The sequence below is a fragment of the Oncorhynchus masou genome, chromosome 22 (genome assembly GCF_036934945.1).
Source record: "Oncorhynchus masou masou isolate Uvic2021 chromosome 22, UVic_Omas_1.1, whole genome shotgun sequence".
Lineage (NCBI taxonomy): Eukaryota > Metazoa > Chordata > Actinopteri > Salmoniformes > Salmonidae > Oncorhynchus > Oncorhynchus masou.
In genome coordinates this window covers 21,271,123-21,297,596 of record NC_088233.1, presented here as the reverse complement: position 1 = coordinate 21,297,596, position 26,474 = coordinate 21,271,123, and the positions used below count along the sequence as shown (strand labels likewise).

The 26,474-nt window shown below is 42.5% G+C and overlaps 2 protein-coding genes across 4 annotated transcripts; both read right to left on the bottom strand.

Annotated features, from left to right (window-relative positions):
• Nucleotides 1-1,114: 1,114 nt before the first annotated feature.
• On the bottom strand, nucleotides 1,115-15,198 carry LOC135509171 (unconventional prefoldin RPB5 interactor 1-like). Of its 3 annotated transcripts, XM_064929602.1 has the most exons (11): nucleotides 14,835-14,882; nucleotides 13,915-14,697; nucleotides 13,637-13,671; nucleotides 13,190-13,268; nucleotides 5,115-5,250; nucleotides 3,960-4,051; nucleotides 3,545-3,813; nucleotides 3,121-3,388; nucleotides 2,874-3,025; nucleotides 2,415-2,655; nucleotides 1,115-2,053 (listed from the first exon to the last, which is right to left on the bottom strand). In XM_064929602.1, exons 2-11 carry the CDS (start codon nucleotides 14,032-14,034, stop codon nucleotides 1,871-1,873), a joined length of 1,575 nt encoding a protein of 524 aa, XP_064785674.1. In that variant the 5' UTR covers nucleotides 14,035-14,697; nucleotides 14,835-14,882; the 3' UTR covers nucleotides 1,115-1,870. The 3 variants fall into 3 exon arrangements, with proteins under 3 accessions (XP_064785674.1, XP_064785673.1, XP_064785675.1); XM_064929601.1 differs by having other exon boundaries at nucleotides 13,915-15,198; XM_064929603.1 differs by lacking the exon at nucleotides 13,915-14,697 and having other exon boundaries at nucleotides 14,835-15,198.
• A 7,698-nt stretch (nucleotides 15,199-22,896) lies between these two features.
• On the bottom strand, nucleotides 22,897-26,184 carry LOC135509169 (cytochrome b-c1 complex subunit Rieske, mitochondrial-like). Its single transcript, XM_064929600.1, has 2 exons — nucleotides 25,931-26,184; nucleotides 22,897-23,627 (listed from the first exon to the last, which is right to left on the bottom strand). The coding sequence occupies exons 1-2, from the start codon at nucleotides 26,094-26,096 to the stop codon at nucleotides 23,017-23,019; spliced, it is 777 nt and encodes a 258-aa protein (XP_064785672.1). The 5' UTR covers nucleotides 26,097-26,184; the 3' UTR covers nucleotides 22,897-23,016.
• Between the last annotated feature and the right edge of the window lie 290 nt (nucleotides 26,185-26,474).

Sequence of the window (26,474 nt, the reverse complement as noted above, 5' to 3'; positions counted from 1 at the left end):
TCTGACACCATTTGCAGAGGTCTATGAAAAATGAACTATTTGACCTAAGATTGTTTGAATGTTAAATAGATTCAAGAACAAGTGAGTGTGTGCATACTTATAGTATAGAAACATGTTGATTTAATACTTCAGGGGATATTTCATAGACCAAGATTATGCCCAACTACATTTAAAAGCAGCAATTCTCTATAGAACATAGTTTTAAGTACAGGAGTAGGCTTTATCTCGGTCCATGAAACCGGCCCAGGTGTACAGCAAGGAATAGTTTAATGCCCCATGACATTTGTAGCTGGGAGCAAGAGCTTCTTCTCTGAGCATCTGTCTGGTCAACAATACCTGCTCGTCTCTGCAAGGAGATCCTAAATAACCTAACTCTTAAATCCTCTTTAAACCCGGCAATGTAGATCTCTCTATTGTTTTCAATTATTAACGTGTTCCTCTAGATCTCTTTGAAATGTTAAGTACATGTTCCAACATATACCTTCAAAGCTTTTTAAGTCCAATGATCTGTGTCTAGCCAGCGCTCAACCATGTTAAGCATTAGCTAATCTGTCTCATGCTACCTGGATAGATTTTTCCTATTGCAGCCCTAATCCTGACGAGGGGGAATCAACTAAGGACCAGTTTAAAAGCTGCTTATCGAACCCTGCACTCTCGCTACTTAGCGAGCAGCTAGTGATAGCTTTTCAAACTCACAAGGTGCAACTTTAATTACAGCGAATCTGGAAGGATGGAGCTCACAGATGCAGAATTCCCAGCCGAAACAGCAGCCATATGAAAAGGTGGTACAAAAATAGAGTTGGCAAGTCATTTTACATAGGAGAGATGATCTATTGCTGGTCATTGTGGTTCAACATTGTCAATACATGTGGCATACCTGTGTCATGGACAGGACAGACCAACACGTACATCAGCAGTGGATGGCCATCCTATCACATCTGACCATAGAACATCAGCCGTCATCTTGGTTATTTCCCGACAATTGTGCATGTTGAATAGTTGACACTCAGCAGGTTTTCTACTGCGTATGTACAACTTTTCTGTTGGTCTGTCTTGTTCTTAGTGAGGATTGGAAATAAGGTTTGAGAAAATCTACCCCAAGGGGAGTAACACCTGACTTTGTCCAAAAATCTTTTATTTTAATTCCAGTTTACAACAATATTTATTTTTGACATAAAGCTGGTCACAGAGGTGGACATACATTCAATAGGCAGGTACAAGGGGATTTGAGGAAATAAAGGGAAGTTGACATCTGACCCTGTCGTAGAATAATTAAGAAAGGAAAAGGCAAAAATAAATTGAATGATGCAGAGTATGTCGTCTTAGCATAGCAGGCAAAATCATGGATCAAACAATGAATAGAGTTGTAAACTACTGGCTTTGTCAGAGTATAGTCAAGACACTGACACAAGATCAACCACCATAAAATGTACACCTAGGCAGTGTTGACTAATGTAGTGCCATAATGTTGGAGGATGAGGGCTCTAAATAAACTACCTCTTTACTTAAAAACATATTGCGGTGAAGTACTAATTCATAAATAACGGGGCTATTTGCTAAAAAGCTTGATGTTCCATTATACAAGGCAGGTAAATGGTTAAGAGTGAGTGTGTTGGGTTGCTTTCTCAACAAAGTTATGCTTTGTTGAGAAACAAAGTTGGGCAAATTGTTTATATTGCAATGTGTACTAACAGGAAAAGCATTATGAAAGAGAAGAAGAGAGGCTTGAAGAGTGATGCCAAAAAAAGAAGAGGGATGGCAGATCATAGGGTGGGTTCACGGTCTGTCCAACTCAAAAAAGTGTTGGCATAGAAAATCAATGTTAAAAAAGGAGCCTGTAGTGTGGATCCTGGAGACTGGCTCTTCTGGGTCACTTCTGCTGCAGCCGGGCAGTTTTGAACTTGGACACCCTCTTTGGGGCCTCTCGGGGGGCCTCGGGGGCCACCTCCTCCAGTTTCCTCTCTGGGATGGTGGGCAGCGCTGGCAGAGCAATGGTGAATTGGGGGATCGACAAGGGAATGGGCTCCTTCTCAACCACCGTGCCTGAAAAGGCCTGGATCAATGACAAAGAATAAGATGGTGGTTAATGTGATGCTGTAAACTTGGCAGGACATAGACCACTCCTGATCTAAGCATTTATTTAAGTTCAAAGAAATTGTGAACTAATCACCCCTGTCTCTTGCACGTTTTATATCGATGATCGTATTTATTGCACTGTACATTTAAATCATTATCTCTCATGTTTCTTGTCTATTTATTGTATCTGTGCCGGTTTGTTGTATGTGTCTGAAGCACGGCTGTTGCTGTAATAAGAATTTCCCTAAAGGGACAAATAAAGTTGTTGGCACTGAATTGAAGATCTTTACAGTATTATAATATTGATGGAGTATTGAATCAGGACCAGCTGAGTTTACCTGAAAGCTGCTGGTGGGATGTAGGAGGACCCCGGTGGGGCTGTCCTCCTCCGTGATGCCGTCACTGGTGTCGCTGTATGTGTTCTCGTCATGGCTCAGAGTGCGTCCAAACGTCCGCCGCTCCTCGAAGTCGGCAGCGCTGCTCTCACTGGTGTCACTACACACACTGCTCTCTCTGCTCCGGGACTTCAAGATTGACTTCCTGGGGATGGGCTCGCCGTTCTTCACATCCACAAACAACCTGACAAAAGGCCACAAACATACACCCAGTCAGCCATTATACCCAATCAGATCACAGAACTTGTTAATAGACAGACACCATACCAAATCAGAATAAAGAAATCTGGAAACATTCAGAGTAAACACCATTCCATATGCCATTTTTACATTTGATCCAAAATGTTGCCAAAAGTTCATACCAACCAAACATTTAACGATTGATGTGTAGCCTGTGTGTACCTGTAGAGGTCTGTGGGTGTAGTGATGTTGTGGAGCCCGTGGTGAGAGTGACCATTGCTGGTGCCGTTCTTCTTTTTCCTCTTGGCTTGCTGCTTCTGTTCTTTCAGCTCACTGAACTTCAACATGGTGTTCTTCCCTGTGTTTATCCTCACCTGGAGAGAGAGTGAGATGAAGTAAATTGATTTACATAGCTCAAATAACATAATGGTTGACTGCGATGAGATTAATACGCTTCATACACACTGACCTTCTTAGGTTCCACCGTATGAGAGAAATAGATGGTAGGCAAACAGTCGCCTTCCTCCTCCTCTGCTTCATCTTCCTCCTCCTCCTCCCCCTCCCTGGTTGACTGAGCTGTACTGTTGAGTTGGCTGCCGTTGTAAGGCACAAACGCCCTGCCTTTGCTCCTCTCATCATGTCCATTGACACGATGATGGCTGCCGCTATCTCCCTCCTTCTCTTCCTCAGAGGATGTTGTGTCATCGTTGCCATTGGTGTCTGCACTGTCAAACCGTCTGAAAACAATAGAAACAAAGTATCAAGCCAGGAGAAATCTAATCTTCACTATATTTTGTAATGAAACACAGGCGTGAAGGTGGATAGAGTGGCGCTGAATTACTCCTCAATTTGAACATCTATGCATTTTTGTGTGTGTGTGTATTTAACTCTACCGGTGATGCTCCTCTTCCTGCTCCTCCTGCGCTTCCAGCTCATCCAGTCTGGCCCATAGCTCCTCCTCGGACAGCACTCTTCTCCTGCTCCCTCCATCTCCCTCTCCACTGCCCTCTTCGTCCTCCTCCTCCTCTTCCTCCTCTATCTTCACAACAGCCTCCATCTTGGGCTTAGAGTGGGGCTTAAGAGCCACACGCAGCTTTCCTTTGCTGACCATTTCTTCAATACTTCCAACCTCTTCTCTGATGTCCACATAGTCCCCTTTAGCCTGAGGAAACAGAGAAGGGTATAAGTGTGTGTGTGTTTAAAATATATGATCATATAAATAGATTTTCTGCACAGGGAGTTGTCTATCAGATAAGCTGGCTGAAGAGGATCCTAAAAACTCTTTATTATCACTGTAATTACACTTACGCCTGAGAGTTTTTCTAGATCCTCTGTAAACCCAACTCTGGCTTCAAAGTCCTTCCTCGTCTTGTGCAAGTCATCCAGCGCACTATTTACATCTAAAAGACAAAGCACAAATATTGTGTGATGGAATAGAAAAATCCGCCAACAAGGGGTTAAACTCTTAACACAGTAAAAAAAAATTTATGACAAACAGTTCATAACATCGCATGCCCTCGGTGCTACTTCGGATCATTAAAGCTTCACAACAATTAAACCCCCGTTCGCTAATGGCAGCAGGGGCACCGTTGCCATGGCAACAGCGAGCCTTCAGCCGTACTCTCGAAACGTTGGGGAAAGGTCAAACGCGGACGGCCTGACAACTCAGCGGGGCTGTTTGACAGATCTCAGCGATCCATGTTTGCATTATGGCACTTAGTTGTGTAAAAGCGGTCTGGGCAGGGTCAGGGAAGGTTATGTCACATTCACGCTTCAGGTAAACACCAGTCTAATAATGGTCGCATCATCATCATCACACATTGTTATTTAGGCCCATCTGACGCTATATATTAAAGAGCTTTTTCGGGTGCAGAGTGAATACCAAAGGGGAGTGAAGGGGAAAAAACTCTTTGGCAGGAGGGTTTAAGTCTGGACATATTGTGACAAAATAATTGCAGATGGCCAAAATCAATGAGTAACCAACAAATAGCAATCTGAACATAATTCTGCATTTTCAATAGAAATGAACTTGCAGTATTACAAATTATGACCAAGATGACTGTGTGTTATTACTTATTTGCTAATGCAATTGTAATTTGATACATAATGGTCCATCAGAAACTGTATCAAACATTCTAACAACCCATGTATTCACAAAATAAGTAGCCATTCAACGTTTAGTTTGAACTGAGTGATCACCTCTTTCTCGGTTTGTCTGACAGCAAGTCCATGACAACAACCCCCCTGCTGGATGAACCGTGGTAGTGTTGAGAAGACATTGAAAACATTACCTCAATCTTTCTCAATAAGAATTATCACTAGCATACATTGCGAAACAATATATAGGCATACAATTGAGGAATTCTCTCGTTTGTTTAATAATATTAGTTATGTGGGTGTCAGAGTTGGGCATGGTGCCATGCTATCTGAGAAAATTCTAAATGGCTTCCAAAACAAACGCACATTTCTTCCTGTGCTCCACGAGCTTCTGGGCCTGCTTGGCAGAGCACTTTGCAAACCAGTTGTCCCCCAGCAGCACGGTGATCTCATTGGTATGGACCAGCTTCCCAGGCATGAAGGCCAGAGGGCCAAATGGCACCTGTTACAGAAGAGGAGAAGGAGATCAACTTGCATTATTCAAGTTGAGTTCAACTTTCAACTTGACTTTCAATCGTTTTTATTGAATTTTTGTTATATATACAGTACTTTATTTAACCTTTATTTAACTAGGCAAGTCAGTTATTAAGAAGAAATTCTTATTCACAATGACGGCCTACCAAAAGGCAAAAGGCCTCCTATAATATATAGGACAAAACAGACATCACGAGGAGACAACACTACATAAAGAGAGACCTAAGACAACAGCATCGCATGGCAACAACACATGACAACACAGCATGGTAGCAACACATCTTTGTAACATGACAAAATACGGTACAAACATTATTGGGCACAGACAACAGCACAAAGGGCAAGAAGGTAGAGACAACAATACATCATGCAAAGCAGCCACAACTGTCAGTAAGTGTCCATGATTGAGTCTTTGAATGAAGAGATTAAGATAAAAAAAACTGTCCGGTTTGAGTGTTTGTTGCAGGTCGTTCCAGTCCTTTAACAGAATGTGACTGGCAGAACGGGTGTTGTATGTGGAGGATGAGGGCTGCAGTAAATATCTCAGATAGGGAGGAGTGAAACCTAAGAGGGTTTATAAATAAGCACCAACCACCGGGTCATGCGACAGTACCAGTCAAACGTTTGGACAAATCTACTAATTCAAGGGTTTTTCTTTATTTTTACATTGTAGAATAAAAGTGAAGACATCAAAACTATTAAATAATGGCGCAGCAGCCTAAGGCACTGCATCTCGGTGCTCGAGGCATCACTACAGACCCTGGTTTGATTCCAGTCTGTATCACAACCGGCCGTGATTGGGAGTCCCATAGGGCGGCGCACAATTGGCCCAGCAATCTCCTCCAAAATAGCCCTTACACAGCCTAGAACTGTGTTGGGTCATTGTCCTGTTGAAAAACAAATGATAGTCCCACTAAGCGCAAACCAGATGGGGTGGCGTATCCCTGCAGAATGCAGTGGTAGCCATGCTGGTTAAGTGTTCTTTGAATTATAAATAAATCACAGACAGTGTCACCAGCAAAGCACCCCCATACCTCCATGATTCACGGCGGGAATCACACATGCAGAGATCATCTGTTCTCCTTGACTGACCTTTATGTCTTAAAGTAATGATGGACTCTCTTTTTGCTTATTTCAGTTGTTCTTGCCATAATATGGACTTGGTCTTTTACCGAATATGCTATCTTCTGTATACCACCCCTACCTTGTCACAACACAACTGATTGGCTAATACGCATTAAGGGGAAAAAAAATCCACAAATATTACAGTTTTTAACAATCTAGAACCCATTTCTCAATACTTAGGTAGCTTTTTCAAAGCTCTTCACACAGTAAGCACAGCAGCAGTCTATGTGGGCTTTGGCACAAAATGCATTCAATGACTAAATCTTTCAAATTTCATGAATTATTTTCTCACTCAGACACAAGCACCACCAAAACTCTATGTACCTACAGGCCAATTTGCAAATGTTTATGTTTAGTTCAAAACCTAACATAACACAAAATTGAATAAGACATCAATTTGCTATATTTCTACAGTAATAGCGTATTGAAATATATTCCAAGTATAAAACAATTAAATACTATCAAAACAATTAGACCAACCACAGCTGATTCCCATTGTAGCTGAACACCTACCCAGGTGTTAGTCTTTCAATTTCATTACCATCTACACAAAAGGGGACATCATATGAATAATGCTGGACGGTAATGTAAACATGGACCCAGCCAGAGATAGAGAAGTGGCTGGGAGAGGGAGGGAGAGGAGTACATGTGCGTGGTGGAAGAAGACTGAGTGGAAGATCAAGAGCTGTAGTCTCAGATGAGATTAGGGATACTATAATTGATCATGTAATAAATCATGGTCTATCAATGAGAGAGGCTGGTCTGAGTGTGCAGCCAAATCTGCAACGCTCAACAGTGGAATCTATTGTGAGACATTTCTGGCAAAACAACACGTAAGATGTGCATTCTGCAAGGGGACATTCTGCACATTTTAGAAGTAAATTGAGCAAAGCCTCCAAACCCACTTGTGTGTAATTGTTTTTGTATTTCTGCCTATGACACAACGGTTACATCCCACAGGTGGGAGAGGTAGGATTTCACTGCTGTGCAGGAAACTGTAATCGTTGATATGGTCATCAGAAACAATGACATAAAACTCACAGAGATTCGGGACAGTTGGCGGACAACATTACATTTGGAAATATTCACAACGTAAGCATAACAACTATTTCTAGAGTCCTGAAACAACATCAATTCGGGATGAAGCAGTTGTACACTGTCCCCTTTGAGAGGAACTCTGAAAGAGTCAAGCAACTCAGGAACCAATATGTCCAGGTAAGATGACTATAAAATACAGAACTGGTTTTGAAAAACATGGCATGTTTTTAGGTATAATGTAAACTACCATAATAGCCTAAATCTTATGTTACCGTGTGGATTTATTTGAGAGAGTCATGGAGATTGAAGCCAGGCAAACAGCCCACATATTCATCTTTGTGGATGAGGCTAGTTTCAACTTGGCTAAAACACGGAAGCGAGGAAGGAATGTGATTGGGAAAAGAGCCACAGTGGATGTCCCGGGCCAGAGGGGTGCCAATATCACAATGTGTGCAGCAATATCCCCTGTTGTTACACAAACCGCTAATTGGGCCATACAACACCGAGCGTCTCCTTTCATTCCTGGATGACATCTATGGAAGGGTTGTGCCAGGTGAGAAAAGTGTTGCAGTGAGGCGAAATCGGCCAACGTTTGTAATTGTATGGGACAATGTGGTATCTCACCACTCACGTGCAGTCACAGAGTGGTTTGCAGCTCATCCCAGGATGGTGTCCCTTTTCCTCTCACCTTACTCTCCATTCCTCAACCCCATAGAGGAATTATTTTCCTCATGGAGTTGGAAGGTTTATGACCACCATCCACATGATCAAATGTCCCTCCTGGACGCAATGAATGCTGGATGCCTGGACATATCTGCAGAAGATTGCCAGGGATGGACCAGGCATGCCAAAATATTATTTCCTAGGTGTATTGCCCAAGATGACATAAGATGTGATGTGGAGGAGAACCTGTGGACTAGCATTTCTACTGTATCTGTAGATGGTGTATATACAAATTATTGTATTTTGGAATCACTCAATGCCAAAATATTACATAAAACATATTGAAGCATATTGCATCATGTCTGATTCATTCCTGTAACATATACTGGAGTGAATTCTAAACAGTAGAGGTGTCATTCTTTTTTGGTAATGCTACCTGTAGTTAGTGTTTTTAGGTCATTGTTTTTCGTGTGACAAAGTGTTCTTGTTGGGAGACAAACTTTGTGAGTGTTATGGAATAATGAGTTAATCTGAGACATGTATGGAGTGTTTTGGTAGTTTTAGTGAATTTTGGATGTGAAATTAACTGCTGTGCCAAGCTGAAAGTTGGTTAGGAGAACTGTGTGAAGAGTTTTGAAAAAGTGACCTAAGTATTGAGAAAGGGGTCCTAAAGATTTTTTTTACAATGTAATTGAAATGCATTCCAGGTGACTACCTCATGAAGCTGGTTGGGAGAATGGCAAGAATGTGAAAAGCTGTCATCAAGGCAAAGGGTGGCTACTTTGAAGAATCTAAAATCTATTTTGATTTAACAATTTTTTGGTTACTACATGATTCCATATGCATTTTATTTATTAAATGTTTAACTAAGCACATCAGTTAAGAACAAATATTATTCATAATGACAGCCTACTCCGGCCAAACCCTAACCCGGACGACGCTGGGCCAATTGCGAGCCGCCCTATGGGACTCCCAATCACGGCCGGTTGTGAAACAGCCTGGAATCGAACCAGGTTCTGTAGTGATGCCTCTCGCACCGAGAATGAGTAATGAGTAGGTGTGTCCAAACTTTTGACTGGCACTGTATATTAGGGCAATTTAAACATGGTTATGCATACTTTTGTACAAACTAAAAGTGAAGCTGAATAGCTGAAAGAAAAGGACAATAGAAACTGATAGTGAAAGATAAGGCCTTCCCTACAACACACCATGTGTAAACATCTCAAAAGCACCCATCTCGCTGTATTAACTGCTGTGTTTTCGCTCCAGATAAAGAGGGGACAATGGTTTGGGAATTCACTCGACACACCTCATAACAAACTGTAAATAATACCCTGCTCTGGAAACTCACTCTCCAGTGCATTTACTGCATTTGACTGGACAAGATGGCGCCGACAGACACAGTCACCCTGTTTTCTAGCCAAATTTGCATTTCACATTTCCAGTATAATTTCATACTGCTGAAAAAAATTTTTGGTTTTATCCACTTTGTATATGGGTGCTTACATTTATCCTATTTCACACATGGACAAGTCTGAATTGTTAATGTATTTGTCGCTGTTGATAATAGCTAAGAAACCCTCAGCTATTATCAATGGCAACCCTGAAGCAATTAGGGTTAAGCGCCTTGCTCAAGGGAACAGACAGATTTTTCACCTAGTTAGCTAGGCTACCTGCTACGGTTAGGATATACAGTGCCTTGCGAAAGTATTCGGCCCCTTTGAACTTTGCGACCGTTTGCCACATTTCAGGCTTCAAACATAAAGATATAAAACTGTATTTTTTTGTGAAGAATCAACAACAAGTGGGACACAATCATGAAGTGGAACAACATTTATTGGATATTTCAAACTTTTTTAACAAATCAAAAACTGAAAAATCGGGCGTGCAAAATTATTCAGCCCCTTTACTTTCAGTGCAGCAAACTCTCTCCAGAAGTTCAGTGAGGATCTCTGAATGATCCAATGTTAACCTAAATGACTAATGATGATGAATACAATCCACCTGTGTGTAATCAAGTCTCCGTATAAATGCACCTGCACTGTGATAGTCTCAGAGGTCCGTTAAAAGCGCAGAGAGCATCATGAAGAACAAGGAACACACCAGGCAGGTCCGAGATGCTGTTGTGAAGAAGTTTAAAAGCCGGATTTGGATACAAAAAGATTTCCCAAGCTTTAAACATCCCAAGGAGCACTGTGCAAGCGATAATATTGAAATGGAAGGAGTATCAGACCACTGCAAATCTACCAAGACTTGGCCGTCCCTCTAAACTTTCAGCTCATACAAGGAGAAGACTGATCAGAGATGCAGCCAAGAGGCCCATGATCACTCTGGATGACCTGCAGAGATCTACAGCTGAGGTGGGAGACTGTCCATAGGACAACAATCAGTCGTATATTGCACAAATCTGGCCTTTATGGAAGAGTGGCAAGAAGAAAGCAATTTCTTAAAGATATCCATAAAAAGTGTCGTTTAAAGTTTGCCACAAGCCACCTGGGAGACACACCAAACATGTGGAAGAAGGTGCTCTGGTCAGATGAAACCAAAATTGAACTTTTTGGCAACAATGCAAAACGTTATGTTTGGCGTAAAAGCAACACAGCTCATCACCCTGAACACACCGTACCCACTGTCAAACATGGTGGTGGCAGCATCATGGTTTGGGCCTGCTTTTCTTCAGCAGGGACAGGGAAGATGGTTAAAATTGATGGGAAGATGGATGGAGCCAAATACAGGACCATTCTGGAAGAAAACCTGATGGAGTCTGCAAAAGACCTGAGACTGGGACGGAGATTTATCTTCCAACAAGACAATGATCCAAAACATAAAGCAAAATCTACAATGTAATGGTTCAAAAATAAACATATCCAGGTGTTAGAATGGCCAAGTCAAAGTCCAGACCTGAATCCAATCGAGAATCTGTGGAAAGAACTGAAAACTGCTGTTCACAAATGCTCTCCATCCAACCTCACTCACTGAGCTCAAGCTGCTTTGCAAGGAGGAATGGGAAAAAATTTCAGTCTCTCGATGTGCAAAACTGATAGACATACCCCAAGCGACTTACAGCTGTAATCGCAGCAAAAGGTGGCACTACAAAGTATTAACTTAAGGGGGCTGAATAATTTTGCACGCCCAATTTTTCAGTTTTTGATTTGTTAAGTATGAAATATCCAATAAATGTCGTTCCACTTCATGATTGTGTCGGACTTGTTGTTGATTCTTCACAAAAAATACAGTTTTATATTTTTATGTTTGAAGCCTGAAATGTGGCAAAAGGTCACAAAGTTCAAGGGGGCCGAATACTTTCGCAAGGCACTGTATATAGTATTCTAGTCATGGCTCATCCTGTACAACTACTGCCATACACACCTTTTTCTAATCATATGCTGTCCATACATTAGATATACACACAGTGCCTTCAGAAAGTATTCAGACCCCTTAACTAAAAAAATGTTAGCCTTAACACAAAATTGTTTATTTTTATTTTTAAATTCCCCCTCAATCTACACACATTACACCATAATGAAAAAGCAAAAACAGGTTAATAAAGTTTAGCAAATTTATTAAAATCAGAAATATTACATTTACAAAAGTATTCAGACCCTTTACTCAGTACTCCGTTGAAGCACCTTTGGCAGCAATTACAGCCTTGAGTCTTCTTGGGTATGACGCTACAAGCTGCGCACACCTGTATTTGGGGATTTCATCCCATTCTTCTCTGCTGATCCTCTCACGCTCTGTCAGGTTGGATGGGGAGCATGGCTGCACAGCTATTTTCAGGTCTCTCCTGAGATGTTCGATCGGGTTCAAGTCCGGGCTCTGGCTCGGTCACTCAAGGACATTGAGACTTGTCCAGAAGCCACTCCTGCATTGTCATGGCTGTCTGCTTAGGGTCGTTGTCATGTTCGAAGGTGAACCGTCGTCCCAGTCTGAGGTCCTGAGTGCTATGGAGCTTGTTTTCATCAAGGACCTCTCTTTAATTTGCTCTGCTCATTTTTCCCTTTATCCTGACTAGTCTCCCAGTCCCTGCCGCTGAAAAACACCTCCCACAGCATGATGCTGCCACCACCATGCTTCACCGTAGAAATGGTGCCAAGTTTCCTCCAGACGTGACTCAGAGTTCAAACTTGGTTTCATCAGGACCAGAGAATCTTGTTTCTCATGGTCTGAGAGTCATTCGATGCCTTTTGGCAAACTCCAAGCGGGCTGTCATGTGCCTTTTACTGAGGAGTGGCGTCGTCTGGCCACTCTACCATAAAGGCCTGATTGGTGGAGTGCTGCAGAGATAGGAGAACCTTCCAGAAGGGCAACTATCTCCACAGAGGAACTCCGGAGCTCTGTCAGAGTGACCATCAGGTTCTTGGTCACCTCCCTGATCAAGGCCCTTCTCCCCTGCTTGATTAGTTTGGCTAGGTGGACAGCTCTAGGAAGAGTCTTGGTGGTTCCAAACTTCTTCCATTGAAGAATGATGGAGGCCACTGTATTCTTGGAGACCTTCAATGTTGCAGAGATTTTTTGGTACCCTTTCCCAGATCTGTGCCTAGACACAAACCTATCTCTGCACTCTATGGACAATTGCTTTGACCTCATGGGGGGTTTTTGCTCTGACATGCACTGTCAACTGTGGGGCCTTATATAGAAAGGTGTGTGCCTTTCCAAATCATGTCCAATTAATTTACCTCAGGTGGACTCCAATCAAGTTGGAGAAACATCTCAAGGATGATCAATGGAAACCAGATGCACTTGAGCTCAATTTAAAATCTCATCACAAAGGTTGCTTTGTCATGATGTAATATTGTATGTAGACTGATGGAAAAAATGTATTTAATACCTTTTGGAATAAGGCTGCAATGTAAGAAAATGTGGTAAAAGTGAAGGGGTCTGAATACTGTATATATATTATATATATGCTCTGGACTCTTTTATTGATATTGCTCGTTCTGACATTTCTTAATAATTGATTTTATTGTGTGGGGGGGTTTGTCTATTGTAATTGCATTTTGTTGCACCTGCGATAACATCTGCAAACCTGTGTGCGCAACCAATAAACTTTGATTTGATAAGAGAAAGATGGAACGTACCATGATGTCATAGGACACCTGATCTGGAAGAGTTTTGAGTCGATCCTCAAGGGTTTCATAGTCACCCTTTACCTTCGCCCTGAAAGTCCAAAGTTTTTTTAATTTCAGTTAAAAAATGGCACACACACAAAACATTACACATGCCCTTCCTGATCTACAGGTCACGCCTGAAAGGACACATAGATAGATAGATAGATAGATAGATAGATAGATAGATAGATAGATAGATAGATAGATAGATAGATAGATAGATCTTGTATTTAGCCTATCTATCTATCTATCTATCTATCTATGTCCTATCAAGGATGTAGTGAGTGACTCGTGGTGGAACTAGTAATGTTATCTAGAAGCACAGTAGCACCATAACTCACAAGATGCTGTGTGTATGAGTGGTAGTGGCTGACTCCAATGCCATAGTCACTACATGGAATCGCTACACAAACTCACCAGTGCTGGATCTGACCTTCGCAGCCTTGCACCACCTGTTGTTAACAGAGTGACAATTATTTAGGTCAAACTTTGCATTTCTATTATCTCTAAAAAAAAAAAACTGTCAAAAGAACCCCCTCCATTGTAGTTGTTTACACTTACTCACTGGGGGAAAACAACACAGAAGCAAATTATCGGGAAGTTTAGAGTATTTTGTTTAAACAGCTGTCAAAGATGAATTGTATCGAAATGTAAAAGGATCAAAAGCTTTTCTGAACCACCCAGTATATACTTACATACACAGGAGCACCAACCTGGGGGCAGGAAGGGGCATCTGCATACTTTGCAATGAATGTCCAATTTGTAAGTCGCTCTGGATAAGAGCGTCTGCTAAATGACTTAAATGTAAATGTCATACCAGGAAGTAGCCTACTACAGTACTACACTTTGGGTAGAGCATGTCCCAACACCAACACATTAGCCTATGTTTCTATTTGAAAGGCATGAAGTTGCGCCCTCAATTGCATACTGCATGACTCCAATTCTAATGTAACACAACAAGAACATGACTTTGCCAACTGACTAACAGTAGCTAGCTAGCTGGTTCTTTCTTCACTGTTGTCCTGTACTGCATTTGCATTGCCAGTAAATGCCTTTTATTAAACATCATCAGTCATCAATGCCCTACACTTTGGATTGATATTCGCTTTACATTTAGATAAGATTAAAGTAGTTAGTTATGGATGTTGAATCTAGGTTAATTTTTAATGGGCAGTAGGCCGGCCGCACAAGGAAATGCTTGTGTATTGTTACGTGCATGGTTAATTTGTTTCCTTTCCATGCTTTGTACTTGCTGAAATAGATAAACATGGGTCAATATCAGAGAAATTGACAAACTTGATTATGCATACTCGATGGTTGTACACAACATGGCTTGTCCAGGATCCACGCTGAAATAAACAACAAGCAACATGTGACCGCTACCTCAAGGAAGCTTCTAGAAAAAAAAGGTTTAGAAAATGTCCACGATAAATGATCTGTCGAAGAGGCAACGCGCGCATAAATGAATATGCAACCTGCTGAAAGAGAATGCATGTTAGGTCTCATCTCACGAAAATGCAAAACGATTTGCAAAATTATGTTGAATGATCAACACGCACAGCTCACGCTAGCCAGGTAACGTTAGCTACAGTAGCAAGCTAATTCATTGTTTTACCTTTTTATGCTCCACTCGAAGTCTATCAACTCCTTGTGGGACCTCTATAATCATTTTATTTCTCTCAGCCATTTTCCCATGTAATATTTAGATGAAAATGTGACGTTTGTGAATAAAAAAACAATGCTCAGGGGTTGTAAGTCCTAAAAAAATGTTTATGAATGCAATTGCAGGTATTCCTGAGAGGCGTTTTCCTATTATTCATCAAAGGGGCAGTGGTAGATATCCAAGATTTCGGAAGTGAAACCATTTCACATTCTCATTTTAGGATTTCAGCATGATCTCCGAAATATCCACGGAATATAATCCTCAATTGTTCAGCGTCCTCCTCATCGACCCTGCGCCATGTTCCTCTGCCCGTTTCCCGGTGTACTCTGGGTAAAATGCTCTCAAGCACAAGGATGTTGCAAATGCATGAAAAATTATTACATATGGTAAACAATTGGCTACAGACAGAGAGCATTTCCCTTTCTCGCAATATTGTTAGATTAAACATATTACAAACTGTCTCTTTCCACATTCCGTGAGGTAAATTGACAGTATATATTGTGTGATTGGTTCCAATCCCCCCCACCTCATTAAATACCATAATATTTTAAACCCAGAGCGTTAGTTTATATTTGCACTTTCATTTTAGTAATTTAGCAAACGCTCTTATAAAGAGCGATTTACAGTAGCGAGTGCATACATTTACATACTTTGCAAATTATATAACATAGTTGTAAATTCACTGTAGTTACAGAGCATTGGTTAAAACTATATTCCATCAATCCAATTAGTATGATAGATTGAGGTTGTAAAATTACTGTAATTATGTTTTTTTAAACATTGTGAATTGTGCAAGATCGAATCTTCTACTTATGTTGCACCAAGATATAATAATTTGCCAGATAGAGGACAGCATTATAGTTGGGAAAATCAGTTGTCTCTTTTGCTAACTATACTGTAAGTTCAAATGGCAAAATCTCAGGAAAAGGGCACACAAGCTCAGGGCTACGTACGAAAACAAGCAATAAGCATTCAATTAAACGGAAAAAGTGCTGTTCTAAACGACCTGTTTAAAAAAGGTTGTGGGATCAGGTTCAAAATGTACCGCTGTCCTTTAAACAGTAATGTCCGCATCAAGCCACACCTCATCGGGGTGGCATCTAACCTGGCGGGTAGCAGCATTGCGCAAGTAACCAAAATATTGCTGGATCAAATCCCCAAGCTGACAAAGTCGTTCTGCCCTTGAGCAAGGCAGTGAACCGCCGGGTGCCGATGACGTGGATGTCGATTAATGCAGCCCCCTGCACCTCTCTAATTCAGAGGGGTTGGGTTAAATCTGGAAGACACATTCCAGTTGAATGCATTCAGTTGTACAAATATCATTTCAATTTAAGGATCTTTATTGGCATGGGAAACATGTTTACATTGCCAAAGCAAGTGAAATAGATAAACAAAAGTGAAATAAAAAAAAACATTTAAACAGTAAACATTACACTCAAAACAAATTTTATTGGTCACATACATGGTTAGCAAATGTTAATGTGAGTGTAGCGAAATGCTTGCGCTTCTAGTTCTGACAGTTCAGTAATATCTAACCAGTAGTCTACCTAATACACACAAATCTAAAAGGGATGGAGTAAGAATATCTACATATAAATATATGGATGAGCGATGGCCGTGTGGCATAGGCAAGATGCAATAGATAGTATAAATACAGTATATACATGTAAGATATGTAAACATTATTAAAGTGGAATTATTTAAAGTGACTAGTGATCCATTTATTACAGTGGCCAATGTTTCGAGTCTGTATGTAGGCAGCAGCCTCTTTGTGTTAGTGATGGCTGTTTAACAGTCTGATGGCCTTGAGATGAGACTGTAAAACAGCTTCTTCGGTCCCAGCTTTGACATCAGGTGCTATGTGTGTCCCGGAGGGCAGGTAGTTTGCCCCCGGTGATGCGTTGTGCAGATCGCACCGCCCCTCTGGAGAGCCTTTCGGTTGAGGAGGGTGCAGTTGCTGTACCAGACTGACAGGATGCTCTCAACTGTGCATCTGTAAAAGTTTGTGAGGGTTTTAGGTGAAAAGCCAAATTTATTCAGCCTCCTGAGGTTGAAAAGGCGCTGCTGCGCTTTCTTCACCACACTGTCTGTGTAGGCGGAACATTTCAGTTTGTCGGTGATGTGTACACAGAAGAACTTTAAACTTTCCACCTTCCTCTGCTGTTTCCTGAAGTCTACGATCATCTCCGTTGTTTTGTTGATGTTGAGTGTGAAGTTATTTTCCTGACACCACACCCCCGAGGGCCCTCACCTCGTCCCTGTAGGCTTTCTCGTCGTTGTTGGTAATCAAGCCTACAACTGTAGTGTCGTCTGCAAACGTGATGATTGAGTTGGAGGCGTGCATGGCCACGCAGTCATGGGTGAACAGGGAGAACAGGAGAAGGCTCAGAACGCACCATTGTGGGGCCCCAATGTTGAGGATCAGCGGGGTGGAGATGTTGTTACCTACCCTCACCACCTGGGGGCGGCCCGTCAGGAAGTCCAGTACCCAGTTGCACAGCTTGATGATGAGTTTGGAGGGTACTATGGTGTTAAATGCTGAGCTGTAGTCGATGAACAGCATTCTCACATAGGTATTCCTCTTGTCCAGATGGGTTAGGGCAGTGTGCAGTGTGGTTGAGATTGCGTCATCTGTGGACCTATTTGGGCGGTAAGCAAATTGGAGTGGGTCTAGGGTGTCAGGTAGCGTGGAGGTGATATGGTTCTTGACTAGCCTCTCAAAGCACTTCATGATGACGGAAGTGAGGGCTACGTGGCAGTAGTCGTTGAGCTCAATTACCTTAGCTTTCTTGGAAACAGGGATTATGGTGGCCCTCTTGAAGCATGTGGGAACAGCAGACTGGGATAAGGATGATTGAATATGTCTGTAAACACACCAGCCAGCTGGTCTGCGCATGCTCTGAGGACGCGGCTGGGGATGCCGTCTGGGCCTGCAGCCTTGCAAGGGTTTACACGTTTAAATGTTTTACTCAAGTCGGCTGCAGTGAAGGAGAGTCCGCATGTTTTGGTTGCGGGCCGTGTCAGTGGCACTGTATTGTCCTCAAAGCGGGCAAAAAAGTTATTTAGTCTGCCTGGGAGCAAGACATCCTGGTCCGTGACGGGGCTGGTTTTCTTTTTGTAATCCGTGATTGACTGTAGACCCTGCCACATACCTCTTGTGTCTGAGCCGTTGAATTGTGACTCTACTTTGTCTCTATACTGACGCTTAGCTTGTTTGATTGCCTTGCAGAGGGAATAGCTACACTGTTTGTATTCGGTCATGTTTCCGGTCACCTTGCCCTGGTTAAAAGCAGTGGTTCGTGCTTTCAGTTTCACATGAATGCTGCCATCAATCCACGGTTTCTGGTTTGGGAATGTTTTAATCGTTGCTATGGGAACGACATCGTCAATGCACTTTCTAATGAACTTGCTCATCGAATCAGCGTATTCGTCAATGCTGTTGTTGGAAGCAATGAGGAACATATCCCAATCCACCTGATCGAATCAGTCTTGAAGCGAAGTCAGATTGGTCGGACCAGGGTTGAATAGATCTAAGCACAGGAGCTTCTTGTTTTAGTTTCTGTCTGTAGGCAGGGAGCAACAACATGGAGTCATGGTCAGCTTTTCCAAAAGGAGGGCGGGGGAGGGCCTTATATGCGTTGTGGAAGTTAGAATAGCAATGATCCAAGGTTTTACCAGCCCTGGTTGCGCAATCGATATGCTGATACAATTTAGGGAGTCTTGTTTTCAGATTAGCCTTGTTAAAATCCCCAGCTACAATGAATGCAGCCTCAGGATGTGGTTTCCAGTTTGCAAAGAGTCAAATGCTGTTCATTAACAGGGCCATCGATGTGTCTGCTTGGGGGGGGAATATATACGGCTGTGATTATAATCGAAGAGAATTCCCTTGGTAGATAATGTTGTCGACATTTGATTGTGAGGAATTCTAAGACAGGTGAACAGAAGAACTTGAGTTCCTGTATGATGTTGTGATCACATCATGTCTCGTTAATCATAAGGCATACGCCCCGCCCCTCTTCTTACCAGAAAGATGTTTGTTTCTGTCTGCGCGATGCGTGAAGAAACCAGCTGGCTGCACCGATTCCGTTAGCATCTCTCGAGTGAGCTTGAGGTAGTCACCTCATGCAAACACTTGGGAGTATAGCTAGACGGTACACAGTCCTTCTCTCAGCACATATCAAAGCTGCAGGCTAAAGTTAAATCTAGATTTGATTTCCTCTATCGTAGTTGCTCCTCTTTCACCCCAGCTGACAAACTAACCCTGATTCAGTTGACCATCCTACCCAGGCTAGATTACGGAGACGTAATTTATAGATCGGCAGGTAAGGGTGCTATAAAGCAGCTAGATGTTCTTTACCATTCAGCCATCAGATTTGGCACCAATGCTCCTTATAGGACACATCACTGCACTCTATAGTCTTCTGTAAACTGGTCATCTCTGTATACCCATTGCAAGACCCACTGGTTGATTTTTTTATAAAACCTTCTTATGCCTCACCCCCCCCCCCCCTATCTGAGATATCTACTGCAGCCCTCATCCTCCACATACAACACCCATTCTGCCAGTCATATTCTGTTAAAGGTCCCCAAAGCGCACACATCCCTGGGTCGCTCGTCTTTTCCATTCGAGGCAGCTAACGACTGGAACGAGCTGCAACAAACACAAACTGGACAGTTCTCAATCTCTTCATTCAAATACTCAATCATGGACACTTACTGACACTTGTGGCTGCTTTGCGTGATGTATTGTTCTCTACCTTGTTGCCCTGTGTGCTGTTGTCTGTGCCCAATAATGTTTGTACCCTGTTTTGTGCTGCTGCCATGCTGTGTTGCTGCCATGCTGTTGTCTTAGGTCTCGCTTGTCGTGATGTGTGTTTTGTCCAATATTTTTATAGGCCCCCGTCCCCGCAGGAGTCCTTTTACTTTTTGGTAGCCCGTCATTGTAAATAAGAATTTGTTCATAACTGACTTGCCTAGTTAAATAAAAGAGAACTTCTACCAGCAATATATATGAAATGTATTAGAGATGTATGCTAATTTCATGTGGTAATTAATGATTAACTCATGACTCCCAATATGGGAATGACTAAATATTATTGGAAAAACAGACCAAAAACAGACCATATGAAAAACTATGAACACGTTTCAGACCGCTTTGCTATCACCCTCTGTAGTGGCTTTAGATGAAATTAACCAATCCAATGAAGCACTGGGCCAGTGCATTTTGCATGGCCCGGTGAGTGGAGAATTCAATTAAGGAACAATGGAATAGTCTAAAATTCCGCACACCCTGGGCACCGGGCCATGCAAAACGACTGTGACAAGGCTCAATGGAAATCAAGAATGAGGCTTTAAAACCAATGAGAGATATATGCACATTGTTAAAAACAAAAATAACTAATTTTGACTGGCAACGAACCTTAAAATAAATCTAGCAAGCATACAGTTTAATAAGGAAGGTAGTTTGACTATTAGTTTATATTGCATTATTTGTATCTTATCACTGTGTAGCTCACATGCAATGTCAGAGAGCAAATGATACTTGTATCCTCATCATTAGCCCATATCATGAAGTGATACATTGTAACTTGAACTGTAGCAAATAGGAATTAGCATTAATGTTAATTAAAATGTCTAAACCGAAACAAGTAGAATACTTACATCTATTATACTGTAGTACCCTGACAATGCTTATCTATTTATTGTAGCCACATATTTCCTGCTGTTCAAATGTCACTTCTGTTTTTTAAGTCATCATACCCATTTGATTATTGAAGAATGTGGGTCTGAACCCTCAACCTTTGTTCCCCAGAATGTCCCAACGAAGAAAAGATGTGTTCTGAGTCGTCTAAAACAGCAGATATAGGCCACTGTGATTTTACGAAGGGGCCGTGGCAGCAGGGGGTCTAGCCTTTGCAAGAGGACTGGTTGGAAGCCCCCTTGGCATTGCTATTCAAATCAAATGTTATGTCACATGTGCCAAATACAACCGGTGTAGACCTTACCATGAAATGCTTTGTTACAAGCCCTTAGCCAACAATGCATTCCTGGAAAATAGGCTTAAGAAAAGTTACTAAATAATACATTTTTAAAAAATGTATAAAAGTAACAATATATTCAGGGGTTACCAGTACTGAGTCAATGTGCAGGGGTACAAGTTAGTCGAGGTAATTTGTACATGTAGGTGGGGGTAAAGTGACTATGCATAAATAAAACTGTGTAGCAGCACTGTAAAATAAGGGGGGGGGTGAGAATAGTCTGACTTGGGTGACTGGAGTCTGACAATTTTTGGGGGCCTAGCTCTGGCACCGCCTAGTATATAGTTCCTAGGTAGCAGGAAGCTTGGCCCCAGTGATGTACTGGGCCGTATGCACTACCATCTGTAGATGCAGAGCATTTGCCATACCAGGCGGCGATGCAACCGGTCAGGATGCTCTTGACAGTACGTACAGCTGTAGAAATTTGAGGATCTGGGGACCCATGTCAATTCTTTCCCAGTCTCCTGAAGGGGAAACGGCGTTGTCGTGCCGTCTTCACAACGGTCTCGGTGTGTTTAAACCATGATAGTTCATTGGCGATGTGGACACCAAGGAATTTGAAACTCAAGTTCACTGGGGATTATCAAAATGAAAAGAATGCTTGTCAGCTCAAATGAAAATTCCTAACTAATATTGTTAGTAGCCAACTGTGAATAATGCTCCATGTCAAAGGGTGAGATCAATTAGACCATACACTTCAAAATAATCATAAGAATTGTGCACAAACCAACTTCGTAGAGAACAATGGCTTGTGGTCTGTAACATTTAAAACGGTTGTTTAACTGATGCTTTATTTCAGACATTTCCCTACCTCTTCCGAATCATCGGTCAGGGGGTGCTGTCAGTGGCCTACTGGGATGACCAGTTCATGCCGCTGACTCCAATCATGGAACTGACCCCGGGGCATCGTCAGAAACTCTGATGTCATGGGTGATGTCCAGTTGACCAACATGGCCCAGCTGACTGCCCTGGTCATGGGCAACACCACCCTACAGCAGCAGGTGACTGCTGCCCTCCAGGGTTATGTGAACAAGGGGCACCAGCCAGAGGTGCAGTATGTAGACTGACAAGGCCTCTGAGGGGAGTTCAGAGAGCACATCTCTTTAGGGTTGTCAAAGGAAATTATGCTGGTATGCCATTTTGAACAATCTCAAATGCAGGACAAGACACTAGTAATAGTGGGGCTGTACACTGAAGGAAGAAAACCTCCATAGTCCATGAGAAGGAGACACTGATTGAAAGAACAAGTTCATGAAATTACTGTTATTTCAAGAGGTTTGTCCTTTGTTTGGACTAACCAAGTTAAGAATTGTGAAAAGATATACCTATTTAATTATGTCCTTCTGGAAGTCACTCATACGCTACATCTGTGAAAGCTGCCACTTATCAAGTCAGTTGTTTCTAGACTGGTGTGCTCTGCATGTTTAAACATTAAGAATATAGGGGCCTAACCTTTCTTCAGGGTTTGGTTTAAACTGACACCAGTCCTTTTATTGAGTCGGTGCCATAAAGAATTCATTCAACTTATATGTTGACAAACTGACGTTCACACCGATGTATACCAATAGGCCAGTGTATACCCATCTTACCCGTGTTGATGGTAATATCACCACCCCTTGACATGGAACAATCCAAATGTGAACACTACTGCTGTTTGCTGCCTACAATCTGAAAGGTACATTTTTGACAATTAAAAGGCAACGGGAATGTTTGTGTTGATATGCAGCAGTTGGAATGATGTTCCTCCAGTTCAGTGAGGCAAACCACCCTCATTCCTGACACTATATCCTACCAAGATATCCTGGAGGCCCTAAAACTCTTCAGGAGAATTCAGAGCATTGCAGACAAAATGTACAAAGTAACCATTTTTGGCAAGAGATTTAACAGACTACCCAGAGTAGGTAACCTGAGAGCAAAGCACTGGATCCAGTGTTAACTGGTTTTATCTTACCTTTGAACAAAGACACAAAAACATGTTTCAGGTTATTTTAAAATGCCCCTTTATTAGTAACCTTTCTTTAACCTAAGTTCTCAGACAGACCCATTCGAAAAAAACAAATAAATATACTAGCGAGGGAAGTTATGGAGCGCAAACATTATCCCACAACAACGGTGTCATCGTCTGGGAATTCGTAATAGGGCACCTCTAGGTTGAGAGGTGCGGGTCCCTTCCGAATTCTCCCCGAGGCGTCGTAGTGGGAGCCGTGGCAGGGACAGTAGTATCCTCCGTAGTCTCCGGCATTGGCGATGGGCACACAGCCCAGGTGGGTGCAGACACCGATCACGATGATCCACTTCGGGTTGGCTACGCGGTCCTTGTCGTGTTGGGGGTCACGTAGCATGGCCATATCCACAGCTTCCTCGGTGGCGATCTCCTTCTCAGTTCGGTGGCGGATGAACAGAGGCTTGCCCCTCCACTTGAAGGTCATGTTCTTGCCCTCTGGGATCTCTCCCAGCTTCACCTCAATCTTGGACATGGCCAGCACGTCGGCTGAGGCGCTCATAGAGGAGATGAACTGGGTGGCCACCGTCTTGGCTGTGTAGACGCCCACCACAGCTGTGGCCCCAGTGACCAGGTAGGAGAAGGTCTTCCTGGACTCGCTGCTCTCCTGGGAGGACTTCTTGGGGTCCAGCAACTCAGGACGACGGTAGTCAGAGAAGTCTGGGACCTTGATGTCTGTGTGGGCCATGCGAATTCCACCAGGGGCTACATATGAGAAATACAATATGCAAAATTATGTTCACACTTAATATAGTTCGTTATTAGACAGGTTCTTTATACATAAGAGTGATTACAATCAAAGCTGAGTGACTTGAGATCATGCAGACAGTGTAGCCAACAGAGCCGACCCGCTTGCTGACAGCTGCACTAGGGTCGCACAGACTTCCTATGTAGATTAAGACACCCCAGAGCCGGCACGAGATATGGCTCAGAAAACATTACCCAATCCAGGGATGACAAAGGAAGTGTACTTCAAAATTGCCCCAACTGTTACACCAAGGGATTGAACAACAGTTTCAAGAAACTGCCATTTTCCTCCTCTTGCTAGCCAACGTATTTTTCTTCTAGGATATCATGGCAGTCCGCAAACAATTTAAGTGCATGCAGCCACCTACTGTGCTGGAATGTACGATCAATCATGATCTGCCCAATTCTGAATTAACATGAAAATAAAACTAAATCCCTACTAACTTCTGTCATCCTCCCACTTTATCGTGCTGAAACACTCCACCCTTAATGGTTGTTGACATGCTGAACAATCCTAACAGTAATATCCGTTAGCCCCAATCTCTTTTTCCATCTCCACAACCTTCAACCTGGCATTTCTGCTTTCCACAACCGGAGTCATATTGATAGCTTTTATTGGTAAGGTTATGTCAACTTTATCATCAAAGTGCCCTTTGACACCGCACATTCATGAATGCAATTTTTCATGAGCGCAACCGCCAAACCACACCAGGACCAGCAGAAACACCAGCCCCGACATTAGGTCTACTTACTAAAGGAACAGCTATGGAAGCTTCATCATGCCAGTGTAGTTCCACCAATCTGTTTTACAGCCTCTGCATACAATACATTATGACTTGCTCTATATCTCTGAGCCTCTCTAGCCTGTCTCTGCACCTGGCGTCAACTAAATGCTGCACTACGCCCCCCCCCCCCCAAAATTAGAACAAAACCTTCACATTGCTCCCACATTCCTCTTAACCATGGTCCCCTCCACACTTGGCACATCTTTTCCTTCCTTACACTGTACAGCTCCATGTACCATTATTTGACATTTAAAACACTGCAATGGGGATGGGATAAATCCTGACATTGAAACTAAGGGAGTATATCTGTACTTTCCCAGGCAAAACCTCCTCAAACCGACTGATCAACCTTTTGGCCTCAATCGCCATCTCCCTTGACATTTTATTTAATATCGTCTACAGACATATTGGGAACCCAGTGATGACTCCTCTCAATCAGGCATAAACACCAGGGACATGGTTTTTAATCTTCTTCCCATTAAGCACATCCATGTTTATAATCTCTTGCTGACCCTGGCTACCACAACATTTCCAATGAACCAAGCTAATTTCCTCGACCTCTTTCGCTACAGCATGCCGCACTGCTATGCTTTATCTCGGCCAGATCACAGTTGTAAGTAAGAACAAGTTCTCAACTAGCTTAACGTTACCTGGTTAAATAAAAGATGAAAAAAAAAAAAAAAAGTGAGTCGAATAGGGTGTGAGTGAGGCCATGTGATCTCAAACACTCACCACATTACACTTGCTTCCTACCATGGCCTTCTTTACTAGATGCTCCACTGCTTTCGGTATCATGATAACTTCTTCCTATGTCTTGCCACTACAGACCATTCCGGTCCTTGACCCTCATCCTCCGGAATTTCCGGACCTTGCAGAAGCCACAGCAGCCCTACAGAGACACTTCACGTTGAACAACAAAGGAGCGGATTGGCGGACACTGCCATTCCAAAATGGCTACTGTAGCTTCTGCTTCATAGCATGAAGACAAAAAAAATACAGTTAAAAGTTTTGCTCGGTGTATCAGTTGGGATAATTCTGAGAGAAACATCATCCCTAAATTGAGGTACATTGTCTGAACCATAGCTCCCGTCGGCACCGCGGTGTCTTAATCTACACAGGAAGTCTATTACCCCTAGACTCAGGCGGTCGGCTCTGCTGCCTCTTAGACAGTGCAACGTTTGATATGTAGAATGTAGCTGATTTTACGAGGAGTTTGTATTCATATGTAACAGTTAAGCTTCATATACAGGATGTTGACAAGTCCACTCAGGGCGCCATGTCTGGGTCACAACATGAAGTTGACAAGACGAACCATATCAACCTAAACTAAAGCCAAGGAGCAAAGTACCAAAAGGTCTGGTTGAGACAACCCCCCCCCAAAAAAAGTAATCACTGACATTGAGGCGGGTTAAAAATCACAATATACATTGCCCAAGATAAGCAGTTAGCAAGCTAGTTTTCTGAATGCGACCTTACCACTAACGCAAGCTGAAATAGCGGGCGTCTTCTGTGAGCTGGATTTCTGCAGTGAATCTCCCTTCACCGCTCCAGGGAGCAGTGCTTTGAGGGATCCATTCACAGCTACATTGGTCGCCTGCAAGTACGGGGACAAAGCCCCAGAACGAGCGGCTAAGGACAGCATCTTTATCCGAACCAGTAATTTAACTCGGTTGGGGGACACACCGACCTTTGAAAAGACCCGTGAGTTCCTCCATTTATTGGGAGGTCGATCGGCCTGCGTAAAATCCTGACGTATATTTTAGGATACTGTTAGCAATTTATTTAGTGTTTAGCTACCATTATGCCTCAATAGTCGCATTAATTATCAAAATATGAAATAGGCGACTTATTTCGTAATAAAAAGACGCTTCACGTAGATTAATTTCAAAAAGTTTGTAATTTTTCTCCGGCAATTCTTATGCCAGCATTTGAGCTGGGTCCTTGAACTGTAAAAAGTCGCTTTATGAATGTTTCCACATAGCTAGATACTACAGCCACAAAGTATCGTATGTCTCTATCG